Raw genomic sequence first — 26,676 nt, forward strand, 5'->3', positions numbered from 1 at the left:
TGCGGGTGTGAGCTTGGCGCTGAGTGTTTGCCCTTCACTCCCAGACTTTGCACCTTGTGCAGCCTGTGACCGGCACTTTGTCCATGGCAGCACTGGGCTTGTATAGGTTCGGGCCACATGTGCTGGGACGGTGCCACCCTGCCCTCTGCAGCCCACCATGTTCCCTGCTCAGTGCCCAGGCTGCAGCACAGTCCTTCCCTGTCATAGCAGGGGGCATCCTGCCCATCCACAGGCATGTATACGAGGCCAACACCAGGAACAGTGCCAGGTGCAGTTACAGGTGAGACCTCGCAGGTCCCTCCATAACACCACCTGTCAATCACAGCAATCAACTGCTCAAACTTTTTTTATTTTGTGCAATAATTGACATTTATTTATATGGAATATTGTTTGTGTATTTTTTGCCAAAAGTAAAAACAATAACTTTTTGAGCCACTTCAATTATAACTTACAGGATAGATTTAATAGTCGAGCCTTCCCCTCAGCTCCGTCCCGTCCGCATCACCGCGTAATGGGGGCTTGTTTTTTTTTTTTGCAGGACAAGTTGTAACTTTGAAATGCATCAATAATGTTACCATATAATGTACTAAAAAAACAAGTGCAGTGAAATGGTGAAAAAATGCAATTCTATCATTGTATTTTGGTGGTTTTGTATTTACGGTATTCGTCCCGCCATTGCAGTAACCTGACGATATGTCAGGCCGATTACAGTGATGCAGGTTTTTTTTTTTTTATCTGAGTGTTCAAAAATTTCGGAAATATATTAAACAAAAAATAGTGGTTAGTGTCTCTTTTTTATGTGACCTGTAAATTTTTTTATTTTTCCATCCACCTGAGCTGTATGAAATGTCGTTTTTCTTTGTGGTGAAATTACGTTACGGATGGCTTTTTTTTGCATTTTTTTTTTTGGAAGACTAAAAAAGGGCAATTCTGGGACTTCCATCGTTTTACTTTTATTGTGTTTACTTTATGGGTCAATTAATTTAATATTCTGATCGGACATTTACAGATGCTGAAAATGTTTATTTTCTAATTTCTTTTTTTTTTTTTCTCCCTTCAGTTTTTAGTACTTTTAGTCGACTTGATCTGTAATCATTTGATCGCTTTTTCTATACATATATAGTCAGAATGCACCCATTAATTAATTAAAATAGGTTACTTGCATTTTTTAAAAAAAAATGCACCTTGAAAAACTCATCAAAAACTCAGTGTGAATGTAGCCTTAGAGGTGGGCGCTGTCTGTATAACACCTCCTGAGTCTGCTCCATACACCTGCACCTGATAGTGATACAGGTAGAATGTGTTATATCATAGATGCAAGTTCTCCCCTCCCTGCCCTGTGGATAGGTAATAACTTGCTTTTGTGGAACAATCCCTTTAAATACAATATGCATGGAGCATCAATCAATAATTTTTGCTCCTGGGAGAGATCAGTGACTACTGACATGACCTCCATTCCTGTTCCCATTGGGTTAGCAGCACCCAGATTCCTAGGAACAAGGGATTTACCATTCAGGAGCCTGGGATAGTTGTGTGACTATGTGTTTTCCACAGTCCTTCGTTCCAATTTCCTTCATGTGATGGAATCAGAACCTGTGATTGTTTTAAAGGAGACCATGTCCCGGTGGAGTCAGATTTAATGTGCTGGGCATGACGAATCTGTCACCGATCCATCTCTGGGATAATCCTCCCAAACCTGCTGAACTGGCGAGTGAGTGTCATAATGGGCAAATCCAAGAGACAGATGGGAAACCTAAGGGAGAAATGCAATTTGATGTGGTGTCTGGAATTAAACACTGTATGAGACACGTAGGCTCTCTGCTTTCCCAGACTCCTGAATGGCCGACCTCACTATTTCCAGTAATCTGGGTCTTAGCACCTAAAAGAGTTCTAATAGCGGTCATGTTGGTGGTCACCCAGCTTTCCCACAACCAGTTTTCAATGATTTATGAGCTTATTCTCACTTTACTTGGGGTTTTAACTGTTTCAACCCAAATTAATTTTGGGGTCTGGAGTCTGAATTTAAAGGGGAAATTCAGAAATTTCCCCATGTGCACATTTCGTTGTGAAAAAAACAAACTGACAGTCTCCATTGTTTGGCAGCAGTGGTGACAGCACATTGATATTGCTGCTGACAATCACTGATGTCAGTGGCTTTGAGCATGCCATGCCATCTACACGGGCAGAGCCGATGAGCTCAGCGATTGTAGTGATGTTGATGTGGCGTCACTGATGCAGCTAAAAAACGGAAACCGAGGTAGCGGCGGAGACTCAGTGCTGGACCTGGGGAGGGTGAGAAAATATATATATATTTTTTTTACAACCAAGTGTGCAAATAGGAAAAAGTTTTCTGAAAGGGGACACCCCCTTTTATTGTGGAATTAGAATAAATTTAAATGTTTCCTATTAAATTAATTGGTCGAGGGTTGTCTGGGAAAAGATATTTTTTCTCTAAGAGATCTGCAATGCTGGAAAAAAAAAAAAAAAAAAAAAAAAAAAAAAAAAGTTGGAAAATTTTGTACCAAAGGTTTACAGGGATTGGAAACCATTGTAACAAACTCTCAGCTCTGAAAGTTGGTCTTTTGTAGTTGGGGAATTTTCTGTTCACCGACAGCAAACACAGATAAAATTCTATTAGAAAGTTGTAGAACTTTTTTTTCCCACACAAGACCGGACTCTCCTTTGTGACGTTGTGCTAATTGTTTTTGCAGATACAAGGAATTACTTGAAAAGGTGAAATTAGGAGGAGGCGAGAATGCGATTCTACGGCACACACAGAGGAACAAAAAGCTGCTGGTGCGGGAGAGGCTGAAGAGGCTCCTGGACGACGAGAACTTCTTAGAACTGTCTCCATTGGCTGGGCTTGGTCTGCCGTACGGTGACGTCCCCTCTGCCGGGTGCCTTTCTGGTGAGACCCTGTGTTTAGGGACTTGAATATGAATCCTCCTGTCTGTTTAGATTCTTTTTGGGTAGATATTTCTAGGAAGGTTGAACGACAACCAATATGGCCGCTGTTATGGTTCCCGTATGTACTAAATAAAGTGTAGAAAAAAAAAAAATCATACTCCCTTCCTGTGACCCCCGTGGATACAGCGCAGGTTGGCAGCAGCTCCAAAAGTGATGACTGCATGTCGCTATTACAGGACCACTGATTGGCTACAGCGGTCAGGTCCCACTGAATGTGTCTTTGATGGTGTTTCAGAAAAGATAAGGCTCGCACAGCCATATAGAGTTTATCGTGCTCAGAAGAAGGCAGTATTCAAATAACCAATAGTCCAGGTCCTTCGGCACCGAAAATGGAGAGCTTGAGTAATGATGAAAATTATGTGTGTTTAGTAAACTGACCGGTGAATAACAGATTACGTTTCCAACGTTTCAACCTTTCAGGCCTTAGTCAAGGGTATCTGTACATAAGGTATAACATATAGAACATGTGTAATATATATATATATCAGATATTGAGAAAATATAAATTTCTTTATCACTTCATTGGGGGTCACAGGACCATGGGTGTATGCTGTTGTCGCTAGGAGGCTGACACTAGGCAAAAAAAGAAATATCTCCTCCTTGGCAGTATACACCCGCCTACAGGCACCAAGCTCACCAGTTTAAGCTTAGTGTCTGTAAGAGGTAGACCTGGATGCTAACTGATCCAACCCTGTTGTGTTTTATTAATCTTTGTTCTTTATTTTTCAGATACAGCTCTTCAGGGTTAACAGGGAACACTGCGTCCCCTGTTATCCCCATTCTCAAGCGACCGAGAGAGCAGTGTGGCATTTCCCACATCACCCACTCTCGGACCCGCTGGGCAGTACCAATCCCCTGTCACCTCCAGGTGTCTCAGGGTGATTCCCGGTGGCCAGTCCTTGCCTATTCCCCACCCCAGCCCCCTCCTCGGAGCGGCCTGGGAGGGAGATGGTGGTCACTGTGGTGACCTTCCCCCAGATTCTGGGGTCGACACCATCTCTTGCACTGTCCAGTACCGGTCAGTGCGGGAAGGAGGAAGAGCCAGGATCCACCCTATCCACGGAGGACCTCCTGTGACCATCCTCAGAAAGGGAGAGGAAGAGGCATCGGGACCGCTAGCAAAGGTAATTCCACCCACTCCTGCTGCCTTACAACCTCAGCCCCCCAGGTCCCTCAGAACACTGGATATGGCACAGAGTTGCCTGCCAGCGGGTCCTGTAAATCCCGTGGATTATTAATGGGGGCATCACATCTCCACCAACGCTCACTTACAGCAGCACTTCCCTGGCCACGTCCCCTCTCCTCGCATCTTCATGGCGTCCTCCTCAGCATGGCGTCCCCCACAACCCCCCCTTCTTTTTCCTTTTTGCGCGGCAAATCTGCCCACGCTTTCTCCGTCGGGGGGCGTCTCAGGTGGGGCGTTCCTCTTACCGGTGGGTATACGCCCCCTCCGGCAATCGGCCAATCAGGACCGAGGAGCAATGTGACGCTTCCGCCATGTTCACAGTTCTCCCGGGGACCTATCAGCGGCTGGGTTCTTAAGCCCGCCCCCATTCCTTCCGCCTATCAGAGCCTCGGCTCCCCTAGGTTACTCAGGGCAGCGCGCTCTGCTCTGGCTCCGCTCCTCTACGCTGCTCTCTGTTCTGGCTCTGGCAGCATCACCCTGTCTGACTGCCTCATCACCGCAGCCCTGCTCCTCTCTCCGCAGCTCCGGAGTTTCCGACAGGGGATACGGGACCGTGGACATTCCAGACCGGGTAGGCCCTGCTCTGGCACCTACACACACCCTTTCCTGTCCACAGGCTCCCTCCTCTGCAGTATTCCTGGTTAGGCACATATGCCCAAACCCAGGGAGCTTTCTGTCCGTCCTTCTCACACAGTCACTTACTACGCCTGTGCTCTTTGCAGTACTAAGTGGCCCGCGGGTCTGACAACGGCTTTCTGCTCGACCTGCAAGCCTCCCACCATGCTGGCACCCCAAGATCCCCCTGCCGCCCAAAACAAAGTAACTCTCCCTCCTCCGGAGTGGGCTGTTGCTACGTCCCAGTCTGTCTCTGACTTCACCAAGGTATCTCAATCTCTGGTGCAGGTCCTAGAACGCTTGCCCATGCTATCCACAGCCACCAGTGCTCCGAACGTTCCCACGAACGATTCGCAGGCACCCCTGCCCCCTCCTCCCAAGGGCAGACTGAGAGCACGTTCTCAGAAACGGACTCACACAAGTTCATCTTCCAGCTCTCCAGACTCCAAATTGCTCCCTGCATCTCACACCACTTCCCCAGAGGTCGCTCCGGGATCAGACACGGCATCAGATTCTGACTCTGGATCCGACACGGACCAATATTCTAGAGTCCAGGACATGGTTGACAGCCTTATATCGGCCGTCAATCAGACTCTGCATGTTAAAGAGGACGAGAGCCCTTCTCAGGACTACTCCGTTTTCTTCAAGAGAATCAAGCGCCCGGCACGCGCCTTTTCTAACCATTCAGAATTTGATGGTGTCTTTCAGAAACAGTGGGAGCATCCAGAAAAGCGCTTCACTGGAAAGAAACAGTTAGACATGCTATACCCCTTTAACCACGACCTCGTCAGCAGATGGACGGAGTCCCCTTCTGTGGATCCTCCTATCTTTCGTCTCTCGGCTAAGACGGTACTGTCCCTTCCAGACGGTTCTTCCCTCAAGGACACTACGGATAGACAGGTTGAGGCCTTGGCTAAGTCAGCTTTCGAGGCTGCTGGCACCTCCTTTTGTCCTTCCTTCGCCTCAACTTGGGTATCAAAAGCAGTCTCCGCAAGGGCCAAACAGCTTAGGCTGGGCATCCTCACGGGGGCTTCCCCAAACGATCTGGCTGACCTAGCGGATCAGATCGCCCACGCAGGGAAATATCTGCTCACGGCATCCCTTGACGCCGCTACCTGTTCAGCCCGCGTCTCTAGCAATATCATCGCTATGCGTAGAATTCTTTGGCTGAAGGCTTAGAACGCCGACCCGGCCTCCAAAATCTCACTAACAAATCTCCTGTTTCAGGGCTCCAGGCTGTTTGTGTCTAAGTTCGACCAGATCATCTCTGATGCCACTGGGGGCAAGAGCACTTCCCTTCCCCAGCCGAGACCTAATCGCCCCTTTCCTAGGAAACGTTCCCTTCAGTTCCGGTCCTTTCGTCGGTTCTCTCAACCGGGACCCTCCTCTCAACAGGACCATACCCCAGCACAGCAAGTGAGACGTAAACCTACCTTTAGGCCCACTCCCAACTGGCGCGCAAAGGGTCGCTCTTCCAAGCCCTCTGGATCCCGATCACGATCCAACAGATTTTCCTCAGCATGACGGGTCACTCCCACCCGGGATTTCTCCCAGGCTGGGCGGTCGTCTACTTCTTTTCCTAGACCCTTGGGTCTTGGCAATAGAGGATGCCTGGGTAAAGGAGATTGTGACCTCCGGCTACAAGATCGAGTTCAACGCCATACCAGGAACACGATTTCTCAGGTCCCGCCCCCCGCATCCATCTCTGCTTCCCGGTTTCCTTCAGGCCATTGCCTCCCTTCTGCACTCAGGAGTTATAGTTCCAGTCCCCCTTCAGGAAAGGTTTTCCGGTTTTTACTCCAATCTTTTCGTCGTTCCAAAAAAGGACGGCTCACTACGTCCGATCCTAGACCTCAAACAACTAAACCGACAGGTACGCTTAGGGCACTTCAGCATGGAGCCCCTCAGGTCGGTAATCGCCTCGATGGAGGCCGGGGAATACCTATGTTCAGTGGATATTCAGGATGCGTATCTTCATATCCCAATCTGCGCACCACATCAGAAGTTCCTTCAACTTGCCTTCCAGAACGCACATTACCAGTTCACTTCTCTCCCCTTCAGCCTGTCCTCCGCCCCGAGGGTTGTCACAAAGGTAATGGCAACGGTCATGGCCATTCTACGAGCCAGGAGGATTGAAATTATCCCCTACCTCGACGACCTATTGATCAAGGGTCCCACGTTCAGGGACTGCCTCCACAGTCTCCAGAACACCCTAAACACGCTGTCTCGGTTAGGCTGGCTGATCAACACAGGCAAATCCTCACTGGTCCCATCTCAATGCTCAACCTTTCTAGGGATGCTGTTCGACACGACCCATGCCCGGGTCCTTCTCCCGAGGGAAAAGATAAACTCTCTCCGTCTTGGGATTCACTTTCTCTCCGACCCAAGTCCACGCCGTCTTCATCTGTGCATGAGTGTCTTGGGAAAAATGGTGGCCGCTATGGAAGCAGTGCCTTTTGCCCAGTTCCATACCCGGCCTCTTCAACTGCCCTTCTGTCGGCATGGGACAAGAACCTGTCGTCTCTAGATCAACGCATCAGGTTACCTCTTCATGTGAGAAGGTCATTAATATGATGGACTCGCCCTTCTTCCTTCAGACCCAGGAGGTGATTCTTACCGCATCGCTGGCAGGTGGTCACGTCCGATGCCAGCCTTATCGGTTGGGGGGCAGTCTTCCTCCACCACACGGTGCAGGGCCGTTGGAGTCCGCACGAAGTCTCCCTACCGATCAGTATATTGGAGATAAGGGCGATCTACCTGGCGTTGCGTCACTGGCAGGATATTCTTGCAGGGTTCCCAGTCCGCGTACAATTGGACAACGCCACGGCTGTGGCGTACATAAACCGTCAGGGAGGAACGCGCGGCAAAGTCCGTCTTGAAAGAGGTGGCAAGAGTGCTAGTTTGGGCCGAGAAAACAGTTCCGGCAATCTCAGCAGTCCACATTCCGGGGGTCGACAATTGGGCGGCCGACTTCCTCAGTCGGCAGGGCCTTGCCTCAGGAGAATGGTCTCTCCATCCCGAGGTGTTCCATCAGATTTGTTTACGATGGGGCACGCCGGACGTCGACCTCATGGCGTCTCGGTTAAACCACAAGGTTCCATCCTTTGTATCCCGGTCCCGCGATCCCCTTGCGATTGCTCAAGATGCACTAGTCATTTCATGGTCTCAGTTCCACCTGCCCTATCTTTTTCCCCCTCTACCATTGATCCCTCGGGTCGTCAAAAAGATCAAGACAGAAGGAGTATCGGTAATTCTAGTAGCCCCGGATTGGCCCAGACACGTCTGGTACGCAGATCTAGTAAACCTGCTCATCGACTCCCCCTGGAGACTACCGGACCGTCCGGGCCTCCTCTCTCAGGGGCCTATTCTTCATCAGAGTTCTCTTTCTCTGAATTTAATGGCATGGCCGTTGAGGCCGCAGTGTTGAAAAAGGCAGGTTTTCCGGACAACGTCATCCAGACCCTAATTAGTGCCAGGAAACCCGCAACCTCGCGCATATACCATAGAACCTGGAGAGCCTTTTTTCGTCAATGTGAGAAGGATCAGCTAGCTCCCATGTCCTTTTCGCTACCGGTCATTTTGGCCTTTCTTCAGTCTGGCCTGGAAGCGGGACTCTCTCGAAGCACTCTCAAAGACCAAGTTTCGGCCTTGTCCATTCTATTCCAACGTAACTTGGCTTTCCGTCCTCAGGTCTAGACGTTTCTACAAGGTGTAGCACACCTGGCGCCGCCTTATCGCCCCCCGGTGGATCCATGGGACCTTAATATGGTCCTGAGTGTCCTTCAACAGCCCCCGTTTGAACCCATTCAGGACATCTCAGCCTCTCTTCTCTCCTGGAAGGTGGCTTTTTTGGTGCCTGTTACCTCTATTAGGAAGGTTGCAGAGTTCGCAGCCCTCTCTTGTCGGTCGACTTTTCTGGTCTTCCATCAAGACAAGGTAGTGCTCAGGCCAGTGCCTTCTTTTTTGCCAAAAGTAGTCTCTTCTTTCCACATCAATGAGGACATTGTTTTGCCTTCCTTCTGCCCGGCCCCAGTGCACCCACGAGAGAAATCCCTGCACAAACTGGATCTGGTCAGAGCTTTACGTGTGTACCTTTCTAGAACGGCTTCCCTTCGGCGTTCGGACGCCCTGTTTGTCATCCCTGAGGGGCGTCGCAAGGGTCTTCCTGCTTCCAAGTCAACCATCGCCCGTTGGATACGTTCAACCATTTTGAAGGCATATCGCGTCTCGGACAAGCCTCCCCCTCCGGGGGGTAAGGGCTCACTTCACCCGGGCGGTGGGAGCCTCTTGGGCTGTTCGCCATCAGGCTTCAGCTTCTCAGATCTGTAAGGCCGCAACATGGTCTTCACTCCACACCTTTTCAAGGTTTTACAAGGTCCACACTTATTCCTCGGCTGATGCCAGTCTTGGATGGAAGGTTCTGCAGGCAGCGGTTGCCCGCAGTCAGACCTAGTCTGTGGCTATCTTTTGTTCTCCCACCCTAGGGACTGCTTTTGGACGTCTCATGGTCCTGTGTCCCCCAATGAAGCGATAAAGAAAGAGGGATTTTTGGTACTCACCGTAAAATCTCTTTCTTGGAGCCTTCATTGGGGGACACAGCGCCCTCCCTGATTTTGGGCATAGGTACAGTGGGCCCTGTTGGGCATCTAATTTAGTTTTCACAGTTGTGCCCTTTGGGCATTGCATAGTTAATTGTTTTATGTTCCTCCTACTGCTTTAGCCACTAACTGGTGAGCTCGGTGCCTGTAGGGGGTGCATACTGCGGAGGAGGAGCTTTTTCTTTTTTTTTTTTGCCTAGTGTCAGCCTCCTAGCGACAGCAGCATACACCCATGGTCCTGTGTCCCCCAATGAAGGCTCCAAGAAAGAGATTTTACGGTGAGTACCAAAAATCCCTCTATATCTTCGAGTTTGTGATTTCGTATATATATCGGAGCAGACAATCGGAGCTATTTCATATGAATAACCTTTTTCAACACCATAAACCAATGTTTCGCCATCTTGACGTTCACCATGCATCATCACATACAGAAGGTTAATTTTCTTGATTCCCTAGTCATACTAGAAACATGCAACGTTAAATAATGCTTCTCCAGCTCCGCAGTCATTAATTGATGCCGGGGGTTTGGGTGGACCGCCCTGAGATAAGCTAACGGCCAGCGACATGTCCAAACCGGACAGACCCTTTAAGTTGTCACTGCAGAGTAATGTCTAGATTTGTATATGTGCGGATATGATCTTATAGCTTTATTATTTGATTTTCTCTTGTGTCTTGCAGGTATCGGGAAGATCTGTGGGATTTGGTGCATATTTATGGCTAACGATGCCACGGTGAAGGGCGGCACGGCTTATCCCATATCGGTGAAGAAGCATCTGCGAGCTCAGGAGATTGCCATACAGAACCGGCTGCCCATGGTGTACCTGGTGGACAGCGGAGGCGCCTTCCTGCCCCTTCAGGTGTCGTCATTCTCCTAGAACATGCGAGATGTAAATCCGTCATGATCACAATATAATGTAAACGTTTTGCAAGTTTCTAATTTACTCTGTTTCGATCTGAGAGTTTGCTACAGCCGTGTTCAGACTCTAGACAGTCCCCTGCGAAGATCCTGATACATTGTAGCAAACTATCAGAGAGACGAGACGCTTGGAGTCAGAATAGGGAGCCAGGAGGAGCAGCCGGACTGTGCACTGGCCTAGGAAAGCTGGGAGTTGTAGTACGAAGAGGACAGAAGCCGGCAGTGGGCGGAAGTGACGCTTATAAACAAATTGACTTGAGACAGGGGCATCAAGATTCGTGCTATGTGGAGGAGAACTTAGGAAGAAATATTACAATGAGTTTGAAAAATGTAGATCAGTGTTAGAAAATCCCTTTAAAGTCAACTTAGACATACCGGGATCACAAACTAGAATGTGTCCAATCACTGTCAGCAAGCAAAGATCTTTCTTATTTATTTTTAATTTTTTTACATTTCTTTTTTTTCCTCTTATTATGTCAGTGCATCTCCATCATTGTCTGGAAAGCACAATAATTCAGAATTCGCCAAGTAAAGTAGCGTTAATCTGGTACGATGCGATCAACAAAAAGAGCGTCTGCCATCATTTACCAAAATATGTGTGTAAATCTTCCTTGGCTAAAATGGCTGATAACAGAGGGCAATAGAGTACATTCAGATGGTCAGGAAATTAGAGAATAGAGTATTATTGGGGCGGTATTTTTTTACTGGAAGTTTCCAGTATATAGCATTGCTTATTGCAGATGCTCGGGTAGACCTATTCTTAGGGGGGCACAGATCTTGGTAGGGAGGCCGTGGCGGTGCTGTCTGATGATTACTTACAGTCATTCTGAATTGAGCATGTCGCTTTCTGTCCACAGTCTGAGCTGTTTTGTGACAAAGAGCACGGCGGGAGGACATTTTATAATGAAGCCATAATGTCATCGATGAAAATACCTCAGGTACGAGCGTCCGACGATGCACTGATGGACGGCTTATAGCGCCGTAGTGTTGGGTGCAACACGGGGCTGGACTAAACCCATCTACCAGATAGGGTACAATGGCTTCAGACTTGACAACATGGGAGTTTGTTCAAGTTGCAATGCCAAAGAAATATATATATATATACAGTTATATGAAAAAGTTTGGGCACCCCTATTAATCTTAAGCTTAATGTTTTATAAAAATTGGTGTTTTTTCAACAGCTATTTCAGTTTGATATATGTAATAACTGTTGGACACAGTAATGTTTCTGCCTTGAAATGAGGTTTATTGTACTAACAGAAAATGCGCAATCTGCATTCAAACAAAATTTGACAGGTGCATAAGTATGGGCACCTCACCAGAAAAGTGACATTAATAGTTAGTAGATCCTCCTTTTGCAAAAATAACAGCCTCTAGTCTCTTCCTGTAGCTTTTAATGATTTCCTGGATCCTGGATGAAGGTATTTTTGACCATTCCTCTTTACAAAACAATTCCAGTTCAGTTAAGTTTGATGGTTGCCGAGCATGGACAGCCCTCTTCAAATGATCCCACAGATGTTCAATGATATTCAGGTCTGGGGACTGGGATGGCCATTCCAGAACATTGTAATTGTTCCTCTGCATGAATGCCTGAGTAGATTTGGAGCGGTGTTTTGGATCATTGTCTTGCTGAAAGATCCATCCCCTGCGTAACTTCAACTTTGTCACTGATTCTTGAACATTAATGTCAAGAATCTGCAGATACTGAGTGGAATCCATGCGTCCCTCAACTTTAACAAGATTCCCGGTGCCGGCATTGGCCACACAGCCCCAAAGCATGATGGAACCTCCACCAAATTTTACTGTGGGTAGCAAGTGTTTTTCTTGGAATGCTGTGTTTTTTTGTCGCCATGCATAACGCCTTTTTGTATGACCAAACAACTCAATCTTGGTTTCATCAGTCCACAGGACCTTCCTCCAAAAAGAAATTGGCTTCTCCAAATGTGCTTTTGCATACCTCAGCCGTCTCTGTTTGTGGCGTGATTGCAGAAACGGCTTCTTTCGCATCACTCTCCCATACAGCTTCTCCTTGTGCAAAGTGCGTTGTATAGTTGACCGATGCACAGTGACACCATCTGCAGCAAGTTGATGCTGCAGCTCTCTGGAGGTGGTCTGAGGATTGTCCTTGACTGATCTCACCAATCTTCTTCTCTGCCTTTCTGATGTTTTTCTTGGCCTGCCACTTCTGGCCTTAACAAGAACTGTCCCTGTGTTCTTCCATTTCCTTACTATGTTCCTCACAGTGGAAACTGACAGGTTAAATCTCTGAGACAGCTTTTTGTATCCTTCCCCTGAACAACTATGTTGAATAATCTTTGTTTTCAGATCATTTGACAGTTGTTTTGAGGAGCCCACGATGCCACTCTTCAGAGGAGATTCAAACAGGAGACCAACTTGCAAGTGGCCACTTTAAGTAGCTTTTCTCATGATTGCATACACCTGGATATGAAGTTCAAAGCTCAATGAGGTTACAAAACCAAAAAAGGGCTTTAGTAAGTCAGTAAAAAGTAGGTAGGAGTATTTAAAACAAGAAAATGATAAGGGTGCCCATACTTATGCACCTGTCAAATTTTGTTTGAATGCAGATTGCACATTTTCTGTTAGTACAATAAACCTCATTTCAAGGCAGAAACATTACTGTGTCCAACAGTTATTACATATATCAATCTGAAATAGCTGTTGCAAAAACACAAATTTTTATAAAACATTAAGCTTAAGATTAATAGGGGTGCCCAAACTTTTTCATATAACTATATATATATATATATATATATATATATATATATATATATATATATATATATATATATATATATATATATATATATATATATATATATATATATATATAATGGGTTTCCCCCATTGCCAGAATGTTGATATGTGTGTACATATAGTATATAATACCGCCATGATGTGCTGTAGGTGGCTGTAGTGTGCGGCTCATGTACGGCTGGAGGCGCTTATCTCCCAGCAATGGCGGAGGAGGCAATCATCGTAGACCAGATCGGAACTATATTTTTAGGTGGACCCCCACTTGTTAAAGCAGCTACAGGTGAGGACGTCACTGCAGAGGACCTGGGAGGCGCGAAGCTGCACGCAAGGTAAAAACACAGACACTTTGACACCTTTTTTCATTTTTTTTATTTTATTGGAAAGTTTTGAAAAAAGGAGAACCAAATGGCACACCTTTCCTCCCCCCAGGATGTAATAGTGCGGTGTATGGAGTGGGCTCAGGAGCTGTATTGTACAGCCAGCGTCCGCCACCAACAGCAGCGATCAGAGCTTGCTCCAATCACTGATGGTTAACAAACGAGCCATCATACAGCAATGTGGACGGGAAACTAAAAAAGTTATGGCTCTTGGAAGAAGGAGAGGAGGAAATGAAAGCATAAAAATTAAGTCATTAAGGGGTTAATTAAGGTGCGATGTTTGCTGCAGAAGTAAGCGATAAGGTGGTGTAATGTCTATCAAGATGCAAGTGGGGGCAGAGGAGAGCACAAGTTTGCCGGTGACGCTTCTGTGCCAGGGCTTTTTTTTTTTTTTAGCGTAATAGCGCCAGCCGCACGGTGGGACCCTCCAGACACAGAACATCACCAAGTGTCCTGAATACCTTATTAAAAACCCAATTAAACGGTTGTCCTGGATTAGAAAAACATGGCTACCTTCATCCAAAAACACCGCCACCCCTGTCTTCAATATTGTTGAAAACAGTGCCGAGATGCAGTACCAAGCACCACCTGCAGATAGGAGTGGCGCTGTTTTTGGAACAAGCAGGCATGTTTTTCTACTTCTGAACTCTTTTAAGTAATTAACAACCCACGGGGGGCAGCTATCATAATCGCTGAAAACTATTCCCTGGGGCAGGGGCGAAGGAGTTGGCTGGAACCAGCTTGTGCCTTCATGCGCTCGGCAGGTGGGCATGTCATTCAGCTTGGTGGGCATGGAGCTTGGCTTCGGTGTGGCGCTATACACAGGAGGGGGTGGTGTTGGAACACTTACCATAAAGTATTTGTATACCGACGGCCATTTGTTTATCGCCCCTCTGCGCAGAGTCAGCGGATGTGTCGATCATTTTGCAGCCACTGAGTCGGACGCGTACAGCTACGCCAGAATGATTATCTCCACCTTAAATTTTGACCCGGAGCCCGAGGGTCGAGAGCAATTCGAGGATCCTGTGTACAATACTGAGGAGCTGGCGGGACTGGCGCCTCATGATTACGGTCACACGCTGGATGTTAAACTGGTGAGTTAGGTTTAGACCAACGAGGACAAGCCTGTCCATATCAAGGTGACCCCTCGGCTCCACGCTCCATCTGTGCCCGTGTCGGCTGTATATGACAGCTGACAATCTGCTGCAACAGCCGGGATCAGAGATGACACCGATCTCGGACGTTTAAGATATTAGATACTACGTTCAATAGAAACCGCAACATCTAATAGGTTAGACAGAAGAAGGGGCTTCATCTGCACTGGGGGTCTTAAGCAAAAATGTATTATAAGGACACAAGACCTAAAATATAATGTAACATTTAAAGGATTATTTTGAAAGAATCAAGTTATACCCATAACTTGCTGGGACCCCCAGTGATCTCGAGATCGGGTCTGCAGGCGCCTCCTGAATGGCGCAGAGGTCGAGCATGTGCCCCGTTTTTCAAGGTTTCAGAGCCCTGATCTCGATATGGCTAGGGGATCCCCAGAGATCAGCAACTTAACCTCTTATACCATTGACAGTTGATCATTTTTTTGATCATAGAATAAGCAGTCGGTTAACCGATTTCCGCTCTGTAGTACCCAGCAGAATGAATGCAGCTCTGGATGTGTAATATAGATCAGAACAACTGAATACCGCAGAACTGCTCAATAATATCTCTAGCTCATCACTTTGGTCTTTCTCTCTGCCGCAGGTTGTCGTGATTTAACGTCTTTGTTTACTAGTGAGTAAATGTCTATATAGTGTGTGACATCCATTAATACCAGCTTCTTTCCAGATACTCAGCCGACTGGTGGATGGCAGCAAGTTCCTGGAGTTCAAAGCCGAGTATGGAACCACACTAGTAACTGGATTCGCTTCAGTTGAAGGGTTTGTGTAATCGCGAATATCTACTAATGTTACTACACTAATCTATTACAGCCAGACAGGAACTCGCATTCATCCACAACCAAGTTCCCAATAGTTATATTCCTGTACATAGGGGCAGTATTCTAGTAGTTATACTCTTTTACATAGGAGCAGTATTATAGTAGTTATATTCTTGTACATAGGAGCAGTATTATAGTAGTTATATTCTTGTACATAGGGGGCAGTATTACAGTAGTTATATTCTTGTACATAGGGACAGTATTACAGTAGTTATATTCTAGTACATAGGGGGCAGTATTATAGTAGTTATATTCTTGTACATAGGGGCAGTATTATAGTAGTTATATTCTTGTACATAGGAGCAGTATTATAGTAGCTATATTCTTGTACATAGGGGCAGTATTCTAGTAGCTATATTCTTGTACATAGGAGCAGTATTATAGTAGTTATATTCTTGTACATAGGAGCAGTATTATAGTAGCTATATTCTTGTACATAGGAGCAGTATTATAGTAGCTATATTCTTGTACATAGGAGCAGTATTATAGTAGTTATATTCTTGTACATAAGGGGCAGTATTATAGTAGTTATATTCTTGTACATAGGAGCAGTATTATAGTAGTTATATTCTTGTACATAGGAGCAGTATTATAGTAGTTATATTCCTGTACATAGGAGCAGTATTATAGTAGTTATATTCTTGTACATAGGAGCAGTATTATAGTAGTTATATTCTTGTACATAGGAGCAGTATTATAGTAGTTATATTCCTGTACATAGGGGGCAGTATTATAGTAGTTATATTCCTGTACATAGGGGGCAGTATTATAGTAGTTATATTCTTGTATATAGGAGCAGTATTATAGTAGTTATACTCTTGTACATAGGGGGCAGTATTATAGTAGTTATATTCTTGTACATAGGGGGCAGTATTATAGTAGTTATATTCTTGTACATAGGGGGCAGTATTATAGTAGTTATATTCTTGTACATAGGAGCAGTATTATAGTAGTTATACTCTTGTACATAGGGGGCAGTATTATAGTAGTTATATTCTTGTACATAGGGGGCAGTATTATAGTAGTTATATTCTTGTACATAGGGGCAGTATTATAGTAGTTATATTCTTGTACATAGGGGGCAGTATTATAGTAGTTATATTCTTGTATATAGGAGCAGTATTATAGTAGTTATATTCTTGTATATAGGAGCAGTATTATAGTAGTTATACTCTTGTACATAGGAGCAGTATTATAGTAGTTGTATTCTTGTACATAGGTGACAGTATTATAGTAGTTATATTCTTGTACATAGGGGGCAGTATTATAGTAGTTATACTCTTGTACATAGGAGCAGTATTATAGTAGTTATACTCTTGTACATAGGAGCAGTATTATAGTAGTTATACTCTTGTACATAGGAGCAGTATTATAGTAGTTATACTCTTGTACATAGGGGCAGTATTATAGTAGTCATATTCTTGTATATAGGAGCAGTATTATAGTAGTTATACTCTTGTACATAGGGGGCAGTATTATAGTAGTTATACTCTTGTACATAGGAGCAGTATTATAGTAGTTATACTCTTGTACATAGGGGGCAGTATTATAGTAGTCATATTCTTGTATATAGGAGCAGTATTATAGTAGTTATACTCTTGTACATAGGGGGCAGTATTATAGTAGTTATACTCTTGTACATAGGAGCAGTATTATAGTAGTTATACTCTTGTACATAGGGGCAGTATTATAGTAGTTATATTCTTGTACATAGTGGGCAGTATTATAGTAGTTATACTCTTGTACATAGGGGGCAGTATTATAGTAGTTATACTCTTGTACATAGGAGCAGTATTATAGTAGTTATACTCTTGTACATAGGGGGCAGTATTATAGTAGTCATATTCTTGTATATAGGAGCAGTATTATAGTAGTTATATTCTTGTATATAGGAGCAGTATTATAGTAGTTATATTCTTGTACATAGTAGCAGTATTATAGTAGTTATACTCTTGTACATAGGGGGCAGTATTATAGTAGTTATACTCTTGTACATAGGAGCAGTATTATAGTAGTTATACTCTTGTACATAGGGGGCAGTATTATAGTAGTTATATTCTTGTACATAGGGGGCAGTATTATAGTAGTTATACTCTTGTACATAGGGGGCAGTATTATAGTAGTCATATTCTTGTATATAGGAGCAGTATTATAGTAGTTATATTCTTGTATATAGGAGCAGTATTATAGTAGTTATATTCTTGTACATAGTAGCAGTATTATAGCAGTTATATTCTTGTACATAGAAGCAGTATTATAGTAGTTATACTCTTGTACATAGGAGCAGTATTATAGTAGTTATACTCTTGTACATAGGGGGCAGTATTATAGTAGTTATATTCTTGTATATAGGAGCAGTATTATAGTAGTTATATTCTTGTACATAGGAGCAGTATTATAGTAGTCATATTCTTGTATATAGGAGCAGTATTATAGTAGCTATATTCATGTACATAGGAACAGTATTATAGTAGTTATATTCTTGTACACAGATGGCAGTATTATAGTAGTTATATTCTTGTACATAGGGGGCAGTATTATAGTAGTTATATTCTTGTACATAGGAGCAGTATTATAGTAGTTATATTCTTGTACATAGGGGCAGTATTATAGTAGCTATATTCATGTACATAGGAACAGTATTATAGTAGTTATATTCTTGTACACAGATGGCAGTATTATAGTAGTTATATTCTTGTACATAGGGGGCAGTATTATAGTAGTTATATTCTTGTACATAGGAGCAGTATTATAGTAGTTATATTCTTGTACATAGGGGCAGTATTATAGTAGCTATATTCATGTACATAGGAACAGTATTATAGTAGTTATATTCTTGTACACAGATGGCAGTATTATAGTAGTTATATTCTTGTACATAGGGGGCAGTATTATAGTAGTTATATTCTTGTACATAGGAGCAGTATTATAGTAGTTATATTCTTGTACATAGGGGCAGTATTATAGTAGTTATATTGCATATAGGATGCAGGTTTATAATGTATAGATTTTGAATGTTTGTTTCTTTTATTTCAGTAATTTGGTTGGCATTGTGGCTAGTAATGGAGAACTGACTCATGACTCCTCTCTAAAAGGAAGCCACTTTGTACAGATCTGTAACCAGCGGTATATTCCTCTGCTGTTTCTTCAGAACACAACTTCTCAGGATCTCTTACCTCCTAGTGTGTATAAGGTAAGTTCTTGGGTGACTTTCAGAAGAAAAAACTTCTCTTTATACTAATCTGAGTATTTCCATAGTAGAATTCTGTCCCTTTATTTCCCAGGCAGAACAGCTGACAAACAGATTAAAAGCTCAGGCCTCAATGATCGCTGCTGTATCTTGTGCCACGGTGCCCAAAATTACGGTGGTGATCGGTGGCTGCCACGGGGGAGAGAGCTTTGCCATGGTAGGTATAACAATGGTATGGAAAACCATTAATGGTAATGATTCTGTCCTTACAGTTAAATCTATTTTCCTTTTAATCTTCTTAGTGACTAATATTCCGGTATATCAGGCAATCAGTGGAAAGTATATAAAATTTAGAAGAACTTCTTACTTTTTTTTTCTCTGTAAGCGTCTTGCCTTATGAACATAGTTTTTTAAGGTTGAAGGAAGACTAAGTCCATCTAGTTCAACCCATAACCTAACATGTTGATCCAGGGGAAGGCAAAAAAAACAATGTGGCAAACACTAAGCTCCACATTGGGGAAAAAAATTCCTTCCCGACTCCATATGACAATCAGACTAGTTCCCTGGATCAACGCGCTATCAAGGAATCTAGTATATATAACCTGTAATATTATACTTTTCAAGAAAGGCATCCAGGCCCTTCTTAAATGTTATTAGTGAATCACTCATTACAACATCATGCGGCAGAGAGTCCCATAGTCTCACTGCTCTTACAGTAAAGAATCCCCGTCTGTGATTATGATTAAACCTTCTTTCCTCCAGTTTTAGAAGATGCCCCCTTGTCCCCATCTCAGGCCTCAGAGTAAAAAGATCAGTAGAAAGGTCTTTGTACTGTCCCCTCATATACTTGTACATAGTAATAAGATCACCCCTAAGCCTTCTTTTTTCCACAGTAAATAACCCCAAGTGTAATAACCTGTCTTGGTATAGCAGACCCCCCAGTCCTCTAATAACCTGTCTTGGTATTGCAGACCCCCCAGTCCTCTAATAACCTGTCTTGGTATTGCAGACCCCCCAGTCCTCTAATAACCTTTGTCGCTCTTCTCTGCACCCGCTCTAGTTCAGCTATGTCTTTCTTATACACCAGAGACCAGAACTGTACACAGTATTCTAAGTGTGGTCGCACTAATGACTTGTATAGAGGTAAAATGATGTTCTCCTCATGAGCATCTATGCCTCTTTTAATGCATCCCATTATTTTATTTGCCTTTGCAGCAGCTGCCTGACACTGGCCACTAAACGTGAGCTTGTCATCCACCAATACACCCAGGTCTTTTTCAGTGACAGTTTTGCCCAGTGTTTTACAATTAAGCATATAATTATACATTTTATTTCCTCTGCCCAAGTGCATTACCTTACATTTATCCCCATTAAAGCTCATTTGCCATTTATCAGCCCAAGCTTCTAGTTTACATAGATCCTCCTGTAATATAAAATTGTCCTCCTCTGTATTGATTACCCTGCAGAGTTTAGTGTCATCTGCAAATATTGAAATACTACTATGTATGCCCCCTACAAGGTCATTAATAAATATGTTAAATAGAAGGGGGCCCAATACTGACCCCTGTGGTACCCCAATACTGACCCCTGTGGTACCCCACTATTAACTGAGACCCAGTCTGAGTGTTTTCCATTAATAACCCCCCTTTGTTTCCTATCACTGAGCCAGTTCTTAACCCACATACATATATTTTCCCTATCCCCATTGTTCTCATTTTATGTATCAACCTTTTGTGTGGAACCGTATCAAAAGCTTTTGAAAAGTCCATATACACAACATCCACTGCATTTCCTTGCTCCAGTCCAGAACTTGCCTCCTCAGATTAGTTTGACAGGAACGGTCCCTCCTAAACCCTTGTTGATATTGGGTCATGAGGTTATTCTTCTTCAGATACTCTATCATAGCATCTCTTGGGAAACCCTCCAGGATTTTACCCACAGTAGAGGTTAAGCTTACCGGCCTATAATTTCCAGGTTCAGTTTTTGTCCCCTTTTTGACTCTTGGCACCACATTTGCTATACGCCAGTCGTGTGGTACAGACCCTGTTATTACGGAATCTTTAAAGATTAAAAATAATGGTCTATCTATGACGTTACTTAATTCCTGCAGTACTCCTGAAGTTCCATATTACTTTGTCTTTTTGTTTTGGAAACAAGTGATTAATAATTTAGTCTTGTTGGATTATGAAATGCTGGATTAGAGGAATGTTACTATACATGGATAGTACATTCTTTTTATTTTAGTAACTGCAATGCAAAAAATATTAAGTGATCACACCGGTGAAGTCCCCTGAAGGGGTTAAAAAAAGGTTCAAAAATGTAAAAAAAAAAGAAAAAATATTGTATAACATGCGTGTTTTTTTTTTTTTTAATGTATGTAAAAAACAAAACAAAAGTGCAAATGATTAGTTTTGTCACAAGCATGATATAAAAGGATCACATCTATACTGGTCTCTGAAAGCCATAACCTCCTTGCCCCCCCCCAAGAATAAAAATATGGCAGTATATTATTTTCTTGGAGACTTCATTGAGGGACACAGGAAAGTAGGGGGGAGTCTGCTGCCATCTGGAGGCTGACACTAAGAATACATCATCTGAAATGTTTTTATTTCACTTTACACCTGGCCTGCTATTCAGTTTAGCTTATTGTCACATACAGTCATATGAAAAAGTTTGGGCACCCCTATTAATCTTAAGGTTTTATAAAAATTGGTGTTTTTGCAACAGCTATTTCAGTTTGATATATGTAATAACTGTTGGACACAGTAATGTTTCTGCCTTGAAATGAGGTTTATTGTACTAAAAGAAAATGTGCAATCTGCATTCAAACAAAATTTGACAGGTGCATAAGTATGGGCACCTCACCAGAAAAGTGACATTAATAGTTAGTAGATCCTCCTTTTGCAAAAATAACAGCCTCTAGTCGCTTCCTGTAGCTTTTAATGAGTTCCTGGATCCTGGATGAAGGTATTTTTGACCATTCCTCTTTACAAAACAATTCCAGTTCAGTTAAGTTTGATGGTCTCCGAGCATGGACAGCCCTCTTCAAATGATCCCACAGATGTTCAATGATATTCAGGTCTGGGGACTGGGATGGCCATTCCAGAACATTGTAATTGTTCCTCTGCATGAATGCCTGAGTAGATTTGGAGCGGTGTTTTGGATCATTGTCTTGCTGAAAGATCCATCCCCTGCGTAACTTCAACTTTGTCACTGATTCTTTCACACTATTGTCAAGAATCTGCTGATACTGAGTGGAATCCATGTGTCCCTCAACTTTAACAAGATTCCCGGTGCCGGCATTGACCACACAGCCCCAAAGCATGATGGAACCTCCACCAAATTTTACTGTGGGTAGCAAGTGTTTTTCTTGGAATGCTGTGTTTTTTTGCCACCATGCATAACGCCTTTTTGTATGACCAAATAACTCAATCTTGGTTTCATCAGTCCACAGGACCTTCTTCCAAAAAGAAATTGGCTTCTCCAAATGTGCTTTTGCATACCTCAGCCGACTCTGTTTGTGCGTACTTGCAGAAACGGCTTCTTTCGCATCACTCTCCCATACAGCTTCTCCTTGTGCAAAGTGCGTTGTATAGTTGACCGATGCACAGTGACACCATCTGCAGCAAGTTGATGCTACAGCTCTCTGGAGGTGGTCTGAGGATTGTCCTTGACTGATCTCACCATTTTTCTTCTCTGCCTTTCTGATGTTTTTCTTGGCCTGCCACTTCTGGCCTTAACAAGAACTGTCCCTGTGTTCTTCCATTTCCTTACTATGTTCCTCACAGTGGAAACTGACAGGTTAAATCTCTGAGACAGCTTTTTGTATCCTTCCCCTGAACAACTATGTTGAATAATATTTGTTTTCAGATCATTTGACAGTTGTTTTGAGGAGCCCATGATGCCACTCTTCAGAGGAGATTCAAACAGGAGAACAACTTGCAAGTGGCCACTTTAAGTAGCTTTTCTCATGATTGCATACACCTGGCTATGAAGTTCAAAGCTCAATGAGGTTACAAAACCAAAAAAAGTGCTTTAGTAAGTCAGTAAAAAGTAGGTAGGAGTATTTAAAACAAGAAAATGATAAGGGTGCCCATACTGATGCACCTGTCAAATTTTGTTTGAATGCAGATTGCACATTTTCTGTTAGTACAATAAACCTCATTTCAAGGCATAAACATTACTGTGTCCAACAGTTATTACATATATCAAACTGAAATAGCTCTTGCAAAAACACCAATTTTTATAAAACATTAAGCTTAAGATTAATAGGGGTGCCCAAACTTTTTCATATGACTGTATAAGGCAGACATTGGTCTGTTTTTGCCTATGATTTTTCTGGCTCCTACCTTAGCCTTGGCAGAAGGGTTCTGCTAGCTTTGGTTGCTCGGGTGGTAATCTAATCGATTGCTGTTACTCCTTCTGCAATATTTTTAGCAGTTTTCACACCCCAGAGATTGAATTTGGACGTTCCTTGGTTTCCTGTGTCCCCCAATGAAGCGCTCAAGAAAAGAGGATTTTTGGTACTCACCGTAAAATCTTTCTCGTAGCCTTTATTGGGGGACACAGCGCCATCGTTTGGTTAATCTTAGCTGGGTGTCAGCAGGTCTGGTGTGATCTGTTGGGGAGGAGCTGACTATTTTCTTAAGATGTATTTTCAGTGTAAGCCTCAAGATTGCAGCTGACATCCCATGGTTTCCTATCTCCTGCCCATAAAGGCTACGAGACTGGTTTTACGGTCAGTACCAAAAATCCTTTTTCCTTTTCTCCTCCCAAATTAAGAACTAAAAGTGAATCAATAAAAGTCCTATATATCCCCAAGTATTACCAATAAAAACTACAACTCATCCTGAGAAAACCAAGCTGTCACAAAGCGCCCTTAATGGAAAAATTAGAGTTTTTTTTCATTGTGCAAAAAGCATAAAATATATGTACATTTGGTATCGGCGTTATCATACCCATACTCAGAGTGAATTGAACATAGTACTGTTACCAAAACAGCAATGACAGATTAGCTGTTTTTCTTTTGTTTTTCCTATTAAAAAAGTTGAAAGTTTTTTTTTTAATAAATGATCTATGCCAATAAAAATACAACTAATAGTAAAAAATGGTGACATCAATAGAAAAGTTCTAAACTTATTGGCTCTGTGATAGAGGTGATTACAGAAAATTAAAAAAAGTGGCGTCTGTGATTGGTGTTCCGTTTTAAACTTTGGTTTAGTGCGGGAGATCTTATGAGCCAAATTTCTTGTTCCTGTGGCCAAATGCAAGAATTGGTCTTGTGGACGCCGGGAGGTTGTCGTGGAGCGATCAGAAGGATAAAGGCTGGACGGACGAGACAGAATTCAAGTCTCAGCTGGATAGGTATGAAGATTAGGATCCTGGTGTAATATCGCAGGGAGCAACCGATCACGTCAGATCTTATTCCATAAATTCATATTACAAAGAAAGTATATATCTGATCATGTTATATTCATTTATCAGTAATATTTTAATTGTCAATTCTGTTTATTTTTAAGTTTTTTTCTTTGTTTTTTTTTTTTCTTACGGAATTTACCATACAGGTTAAATAATTCTATATTTTGATAGATTGGACTTTTAGCGAATGTTCATCTTATTTTTATATTTATTTATTTATTTTTTTAATATTACTTTCACTTTATTTTCTAGTCCCCTTAGGGGACTTGAACCTACGATAGTTTGATCAGTTGTACTATATACGCAATGATCGCAGTAAAAAGTATAAATAACGATCTCCTATGAATCCTAGACCATGTTTGGGCGTCATAGGAGTACCATATTGGGCATCGAAATTGACGCCACAATATTGCACCCCTTAAATGCCCCCGGTCAAAGATTGATCTGAGCAAGCTCTGTAAAGGGCAGGGGCCGGGTAATTATTTAAAGGGACACTACCCTAGCAATGTCGGTGGGTTTTGATGTGTCAGCGGTGCAGGCTCCTGACCGACACTTTATTATATACCTCTTAGACTAAAGGAGGAAAGTTCAGCGTTTTATTCATCCGCCAGATTGTGGGACGATGGCGTGATCTTACCTCAGGACACCAGACCGGTGAGTAGAAAAAAAAATCCCAATATGATCTCCAGGGCTTGTGCGTGTCATCCAGGCTGCAGAGTCACTAAAAGACAATTTTTTTTTGCTGTTTTTTCAGGTTCTTGGCAAATGCTTGAAAATCATTAGACAACAAAAATATGAAAAAGTAACTTTTGAAAGTTCTCCGGTGCTGAGGATGTGACAAACTGATGTGACGCAGCGCAGAAAAGACTTTTTATCGTGTAAATAGTATATACAGTAATCAGAGTGCCTTATAGTGTAATATATTAAAGTGCAACACACTCAGCTATAACTGTGTCTGTGTTATCTGATAATTACTGTACACTATATGGAGAAAAGTATTGGGCCGCACCTCTTTAAAGGTGTTCTCCAATATATATAATTCCCTATACTAATACGTATTTTAAAGCCTTAACCACTTTTGTAATTTGCTTTACTATAAAATTCCCAACCTTTCTTCCTATACAGCTATCCCCTATATTATTTTTTTTTCCTTTTATCTCCATGATGGTTCTTTTGAGGGAAATCTTAAACAGAATATCACAGGAGGCTGGGGCAACTGCTATTACCCCTCACGAAACAGGACGTCATCATGGAGCGGCGTTGCGGTCACTTACCACAGCTTTGTCACTGCCATCCCCTGATAATGTCCCAAATCAATCGTGGTGATGGAGGCAGCGAAAAATGACCGGAGCTTCTATCACCGCCACAAGTCACGTCTGTCCCTGCCGACTTGTTCACTGTAACAAATCGTAATCAGGGAGCGGTGATGGAAGCAGTGTGAGTGACACCAGCACCGCAGCTTCTATCGGCGCCTCCAGTTACTTCTTCTGTCCCTGCCGCCTCATTCGCTGTAATGAATCGTAATCAGGGAGCAGTGATAGAAGCAGTGTGAGTGACACCAGCACATCAGCTTCTATCAGCTCCACCAGTTAATTCTTCTGTCCCTGCCGCACCGTTCACTGTAACGAATCGTAATCAGGGAGCGGTGATAGAAGCAGTGTGAGTGACACCAGCACCTCAGCTTATAAGCTCCACCAGATCCTACTTCTGTCCCTGCCGCCTCATTCGCTTTAACGAATCGTAATCAGGGAGCAGTGATAGAAGCAGTGTGAGTGACACCAGCACCGCAGCTTATAAGCTCCACCAGATCCTACTTCTGTCCCTGCCGCCTCATTCGCTATAACGAATCGTAATCAGGGAGCGGTGATGGAAGTAGTGTGAGTGACACCAGTACCTCAGCTCCACAAGTTACTTCTTCTGTCCCTGCCGCCTCATTCGCTTTAACGAATTGTAATCAGGGAGCAGTGATAGAAGCAGTGTGAGTGACACCAGCACCGCAGCTTCTATCGGCGCCTGCAGTTACTTCTTCTGTCTCTGCTGCCTCATTCGCTGTAAAGAATCAGAATCAGGAGGCGGTGATACACCAACACCACATCTTCTATCAGCTCCACCAGTTACTTCTGTCCCTGCCGCCTCGTTCTCTGTATAGAATTGTAATCGGGAAGCGATGATAGAAGCAATGTGAGTGACACCAGCACCGCAGGTTCTTTCAGCTCCACCAGTTACTTCTTCTGTCCCTGCCGCATCGTTCTCTGTAAAGTATCGTAATTGGGGAGCGGTGATAGAAGCAGTGTGAGTGATACCAGCACCGCAGCTTCTATCAAACAAATTGTCATCAGGGAGTGACGCTCCTGCCCTTCACCCTACTTCTAGCTCAGTCCCCCTGATGATGTTTTGTTTCAGGGAATGAGGTCGCGTGATAGAAGGTGCGGTCGCTTCTCCATCATCGCTACTAAAACCTTCACTTTTTACTGCAGTTTGCAAAAGTTAGCTATTGTTATTTTAGAAAATCTAATCTTGGAGAAACGCTTGTGAAATTTCGAGTATGTTCACATCGGACAGATTATGTGGAGGTTCCACAGCAGGAGGAGCTGTCATGATGATTTTTCTATTTTGTTTTATATAAAGGGAACATGAACGTTCA

The 26,676-nt window shown here is 43.3% G+C and overlaps 1 protein-coding gene across 1 annotated transcript; it reads left to right on the forward strand.

Annotated features, from left to right (window-relative positions):
• On the forward strand, positions 1-24,981 carry LOC141156474 (biotin-dependent 3-methylcrotonyl-coenzyme A carboxylase beta1 subunit-like). Its single transcript, XM_073642676.1, has 12 exons — positions 1-280; positions 2,712-2,908; positions 10,045-10,223; positions 11,140-11,220; positions 13,208-13,386; positions 14,336-14,528; positions 15,274-15,365; positions 18,461-18,617; positions 18,709-18,831; positions 23,836-23,978; positions 24,605-24,686; positions 24,787-24,981. The coding sequence occupies exons 1-12, from the start codon at positions 84-86 to the stop codon at positions 24,868-24,870; spliced, it is 1,707 nt and encodes a 568-aa protein (XP_073498777.1). The 5' UTR covers positions 1-83; the 3' UTR covers positions 24,871-24,981.
• Positions 24,982-26,676: the final 1,695 nt, after the last annotated feature.

The sequence above is a fragment of the Phyllobates terribilis genome, unplaced genomic scaffold, assembly GCF_046119375.1.
Source record: "Phyllobates terribilis strain yellow unplaced genomic scaffold, ASM4611937v1 Scaffold_8__6_contigs__length_399053987, whole genome shotgun sequence".
In the NCBI taxonomy this organism is placed as follows: domain Eukaryota; kingdom Metazoa; phylum Chordata; class Amphibia; order Anura; family Dendrobatidae; genus Phyllobates; species Phyllobates terribilis.

Coding starts and splice junctions, on each gene's coding strand:
- LOC141156474 (XM_073642676.1), top strand. CDS start 84: ATGGCAGCACTGGGCTTGTATAGGTTCGGGCCACATGTGCTGGGACGG. Junction 2,909..10,044: donor CTCTGCCGGGTGCCTTTCTG/GTGAGACCCTGT, acceptor TGTGTCTTGCAG/GTATCGGGAAGATCTGTGGG. Junction 18,618..18,708: donor TACCTCCTAGTGTGTATAAG/GTAAGTTCTTGG, acceptor TTTATTTCCCAG/GCAGAACAGCTGACAAACAG.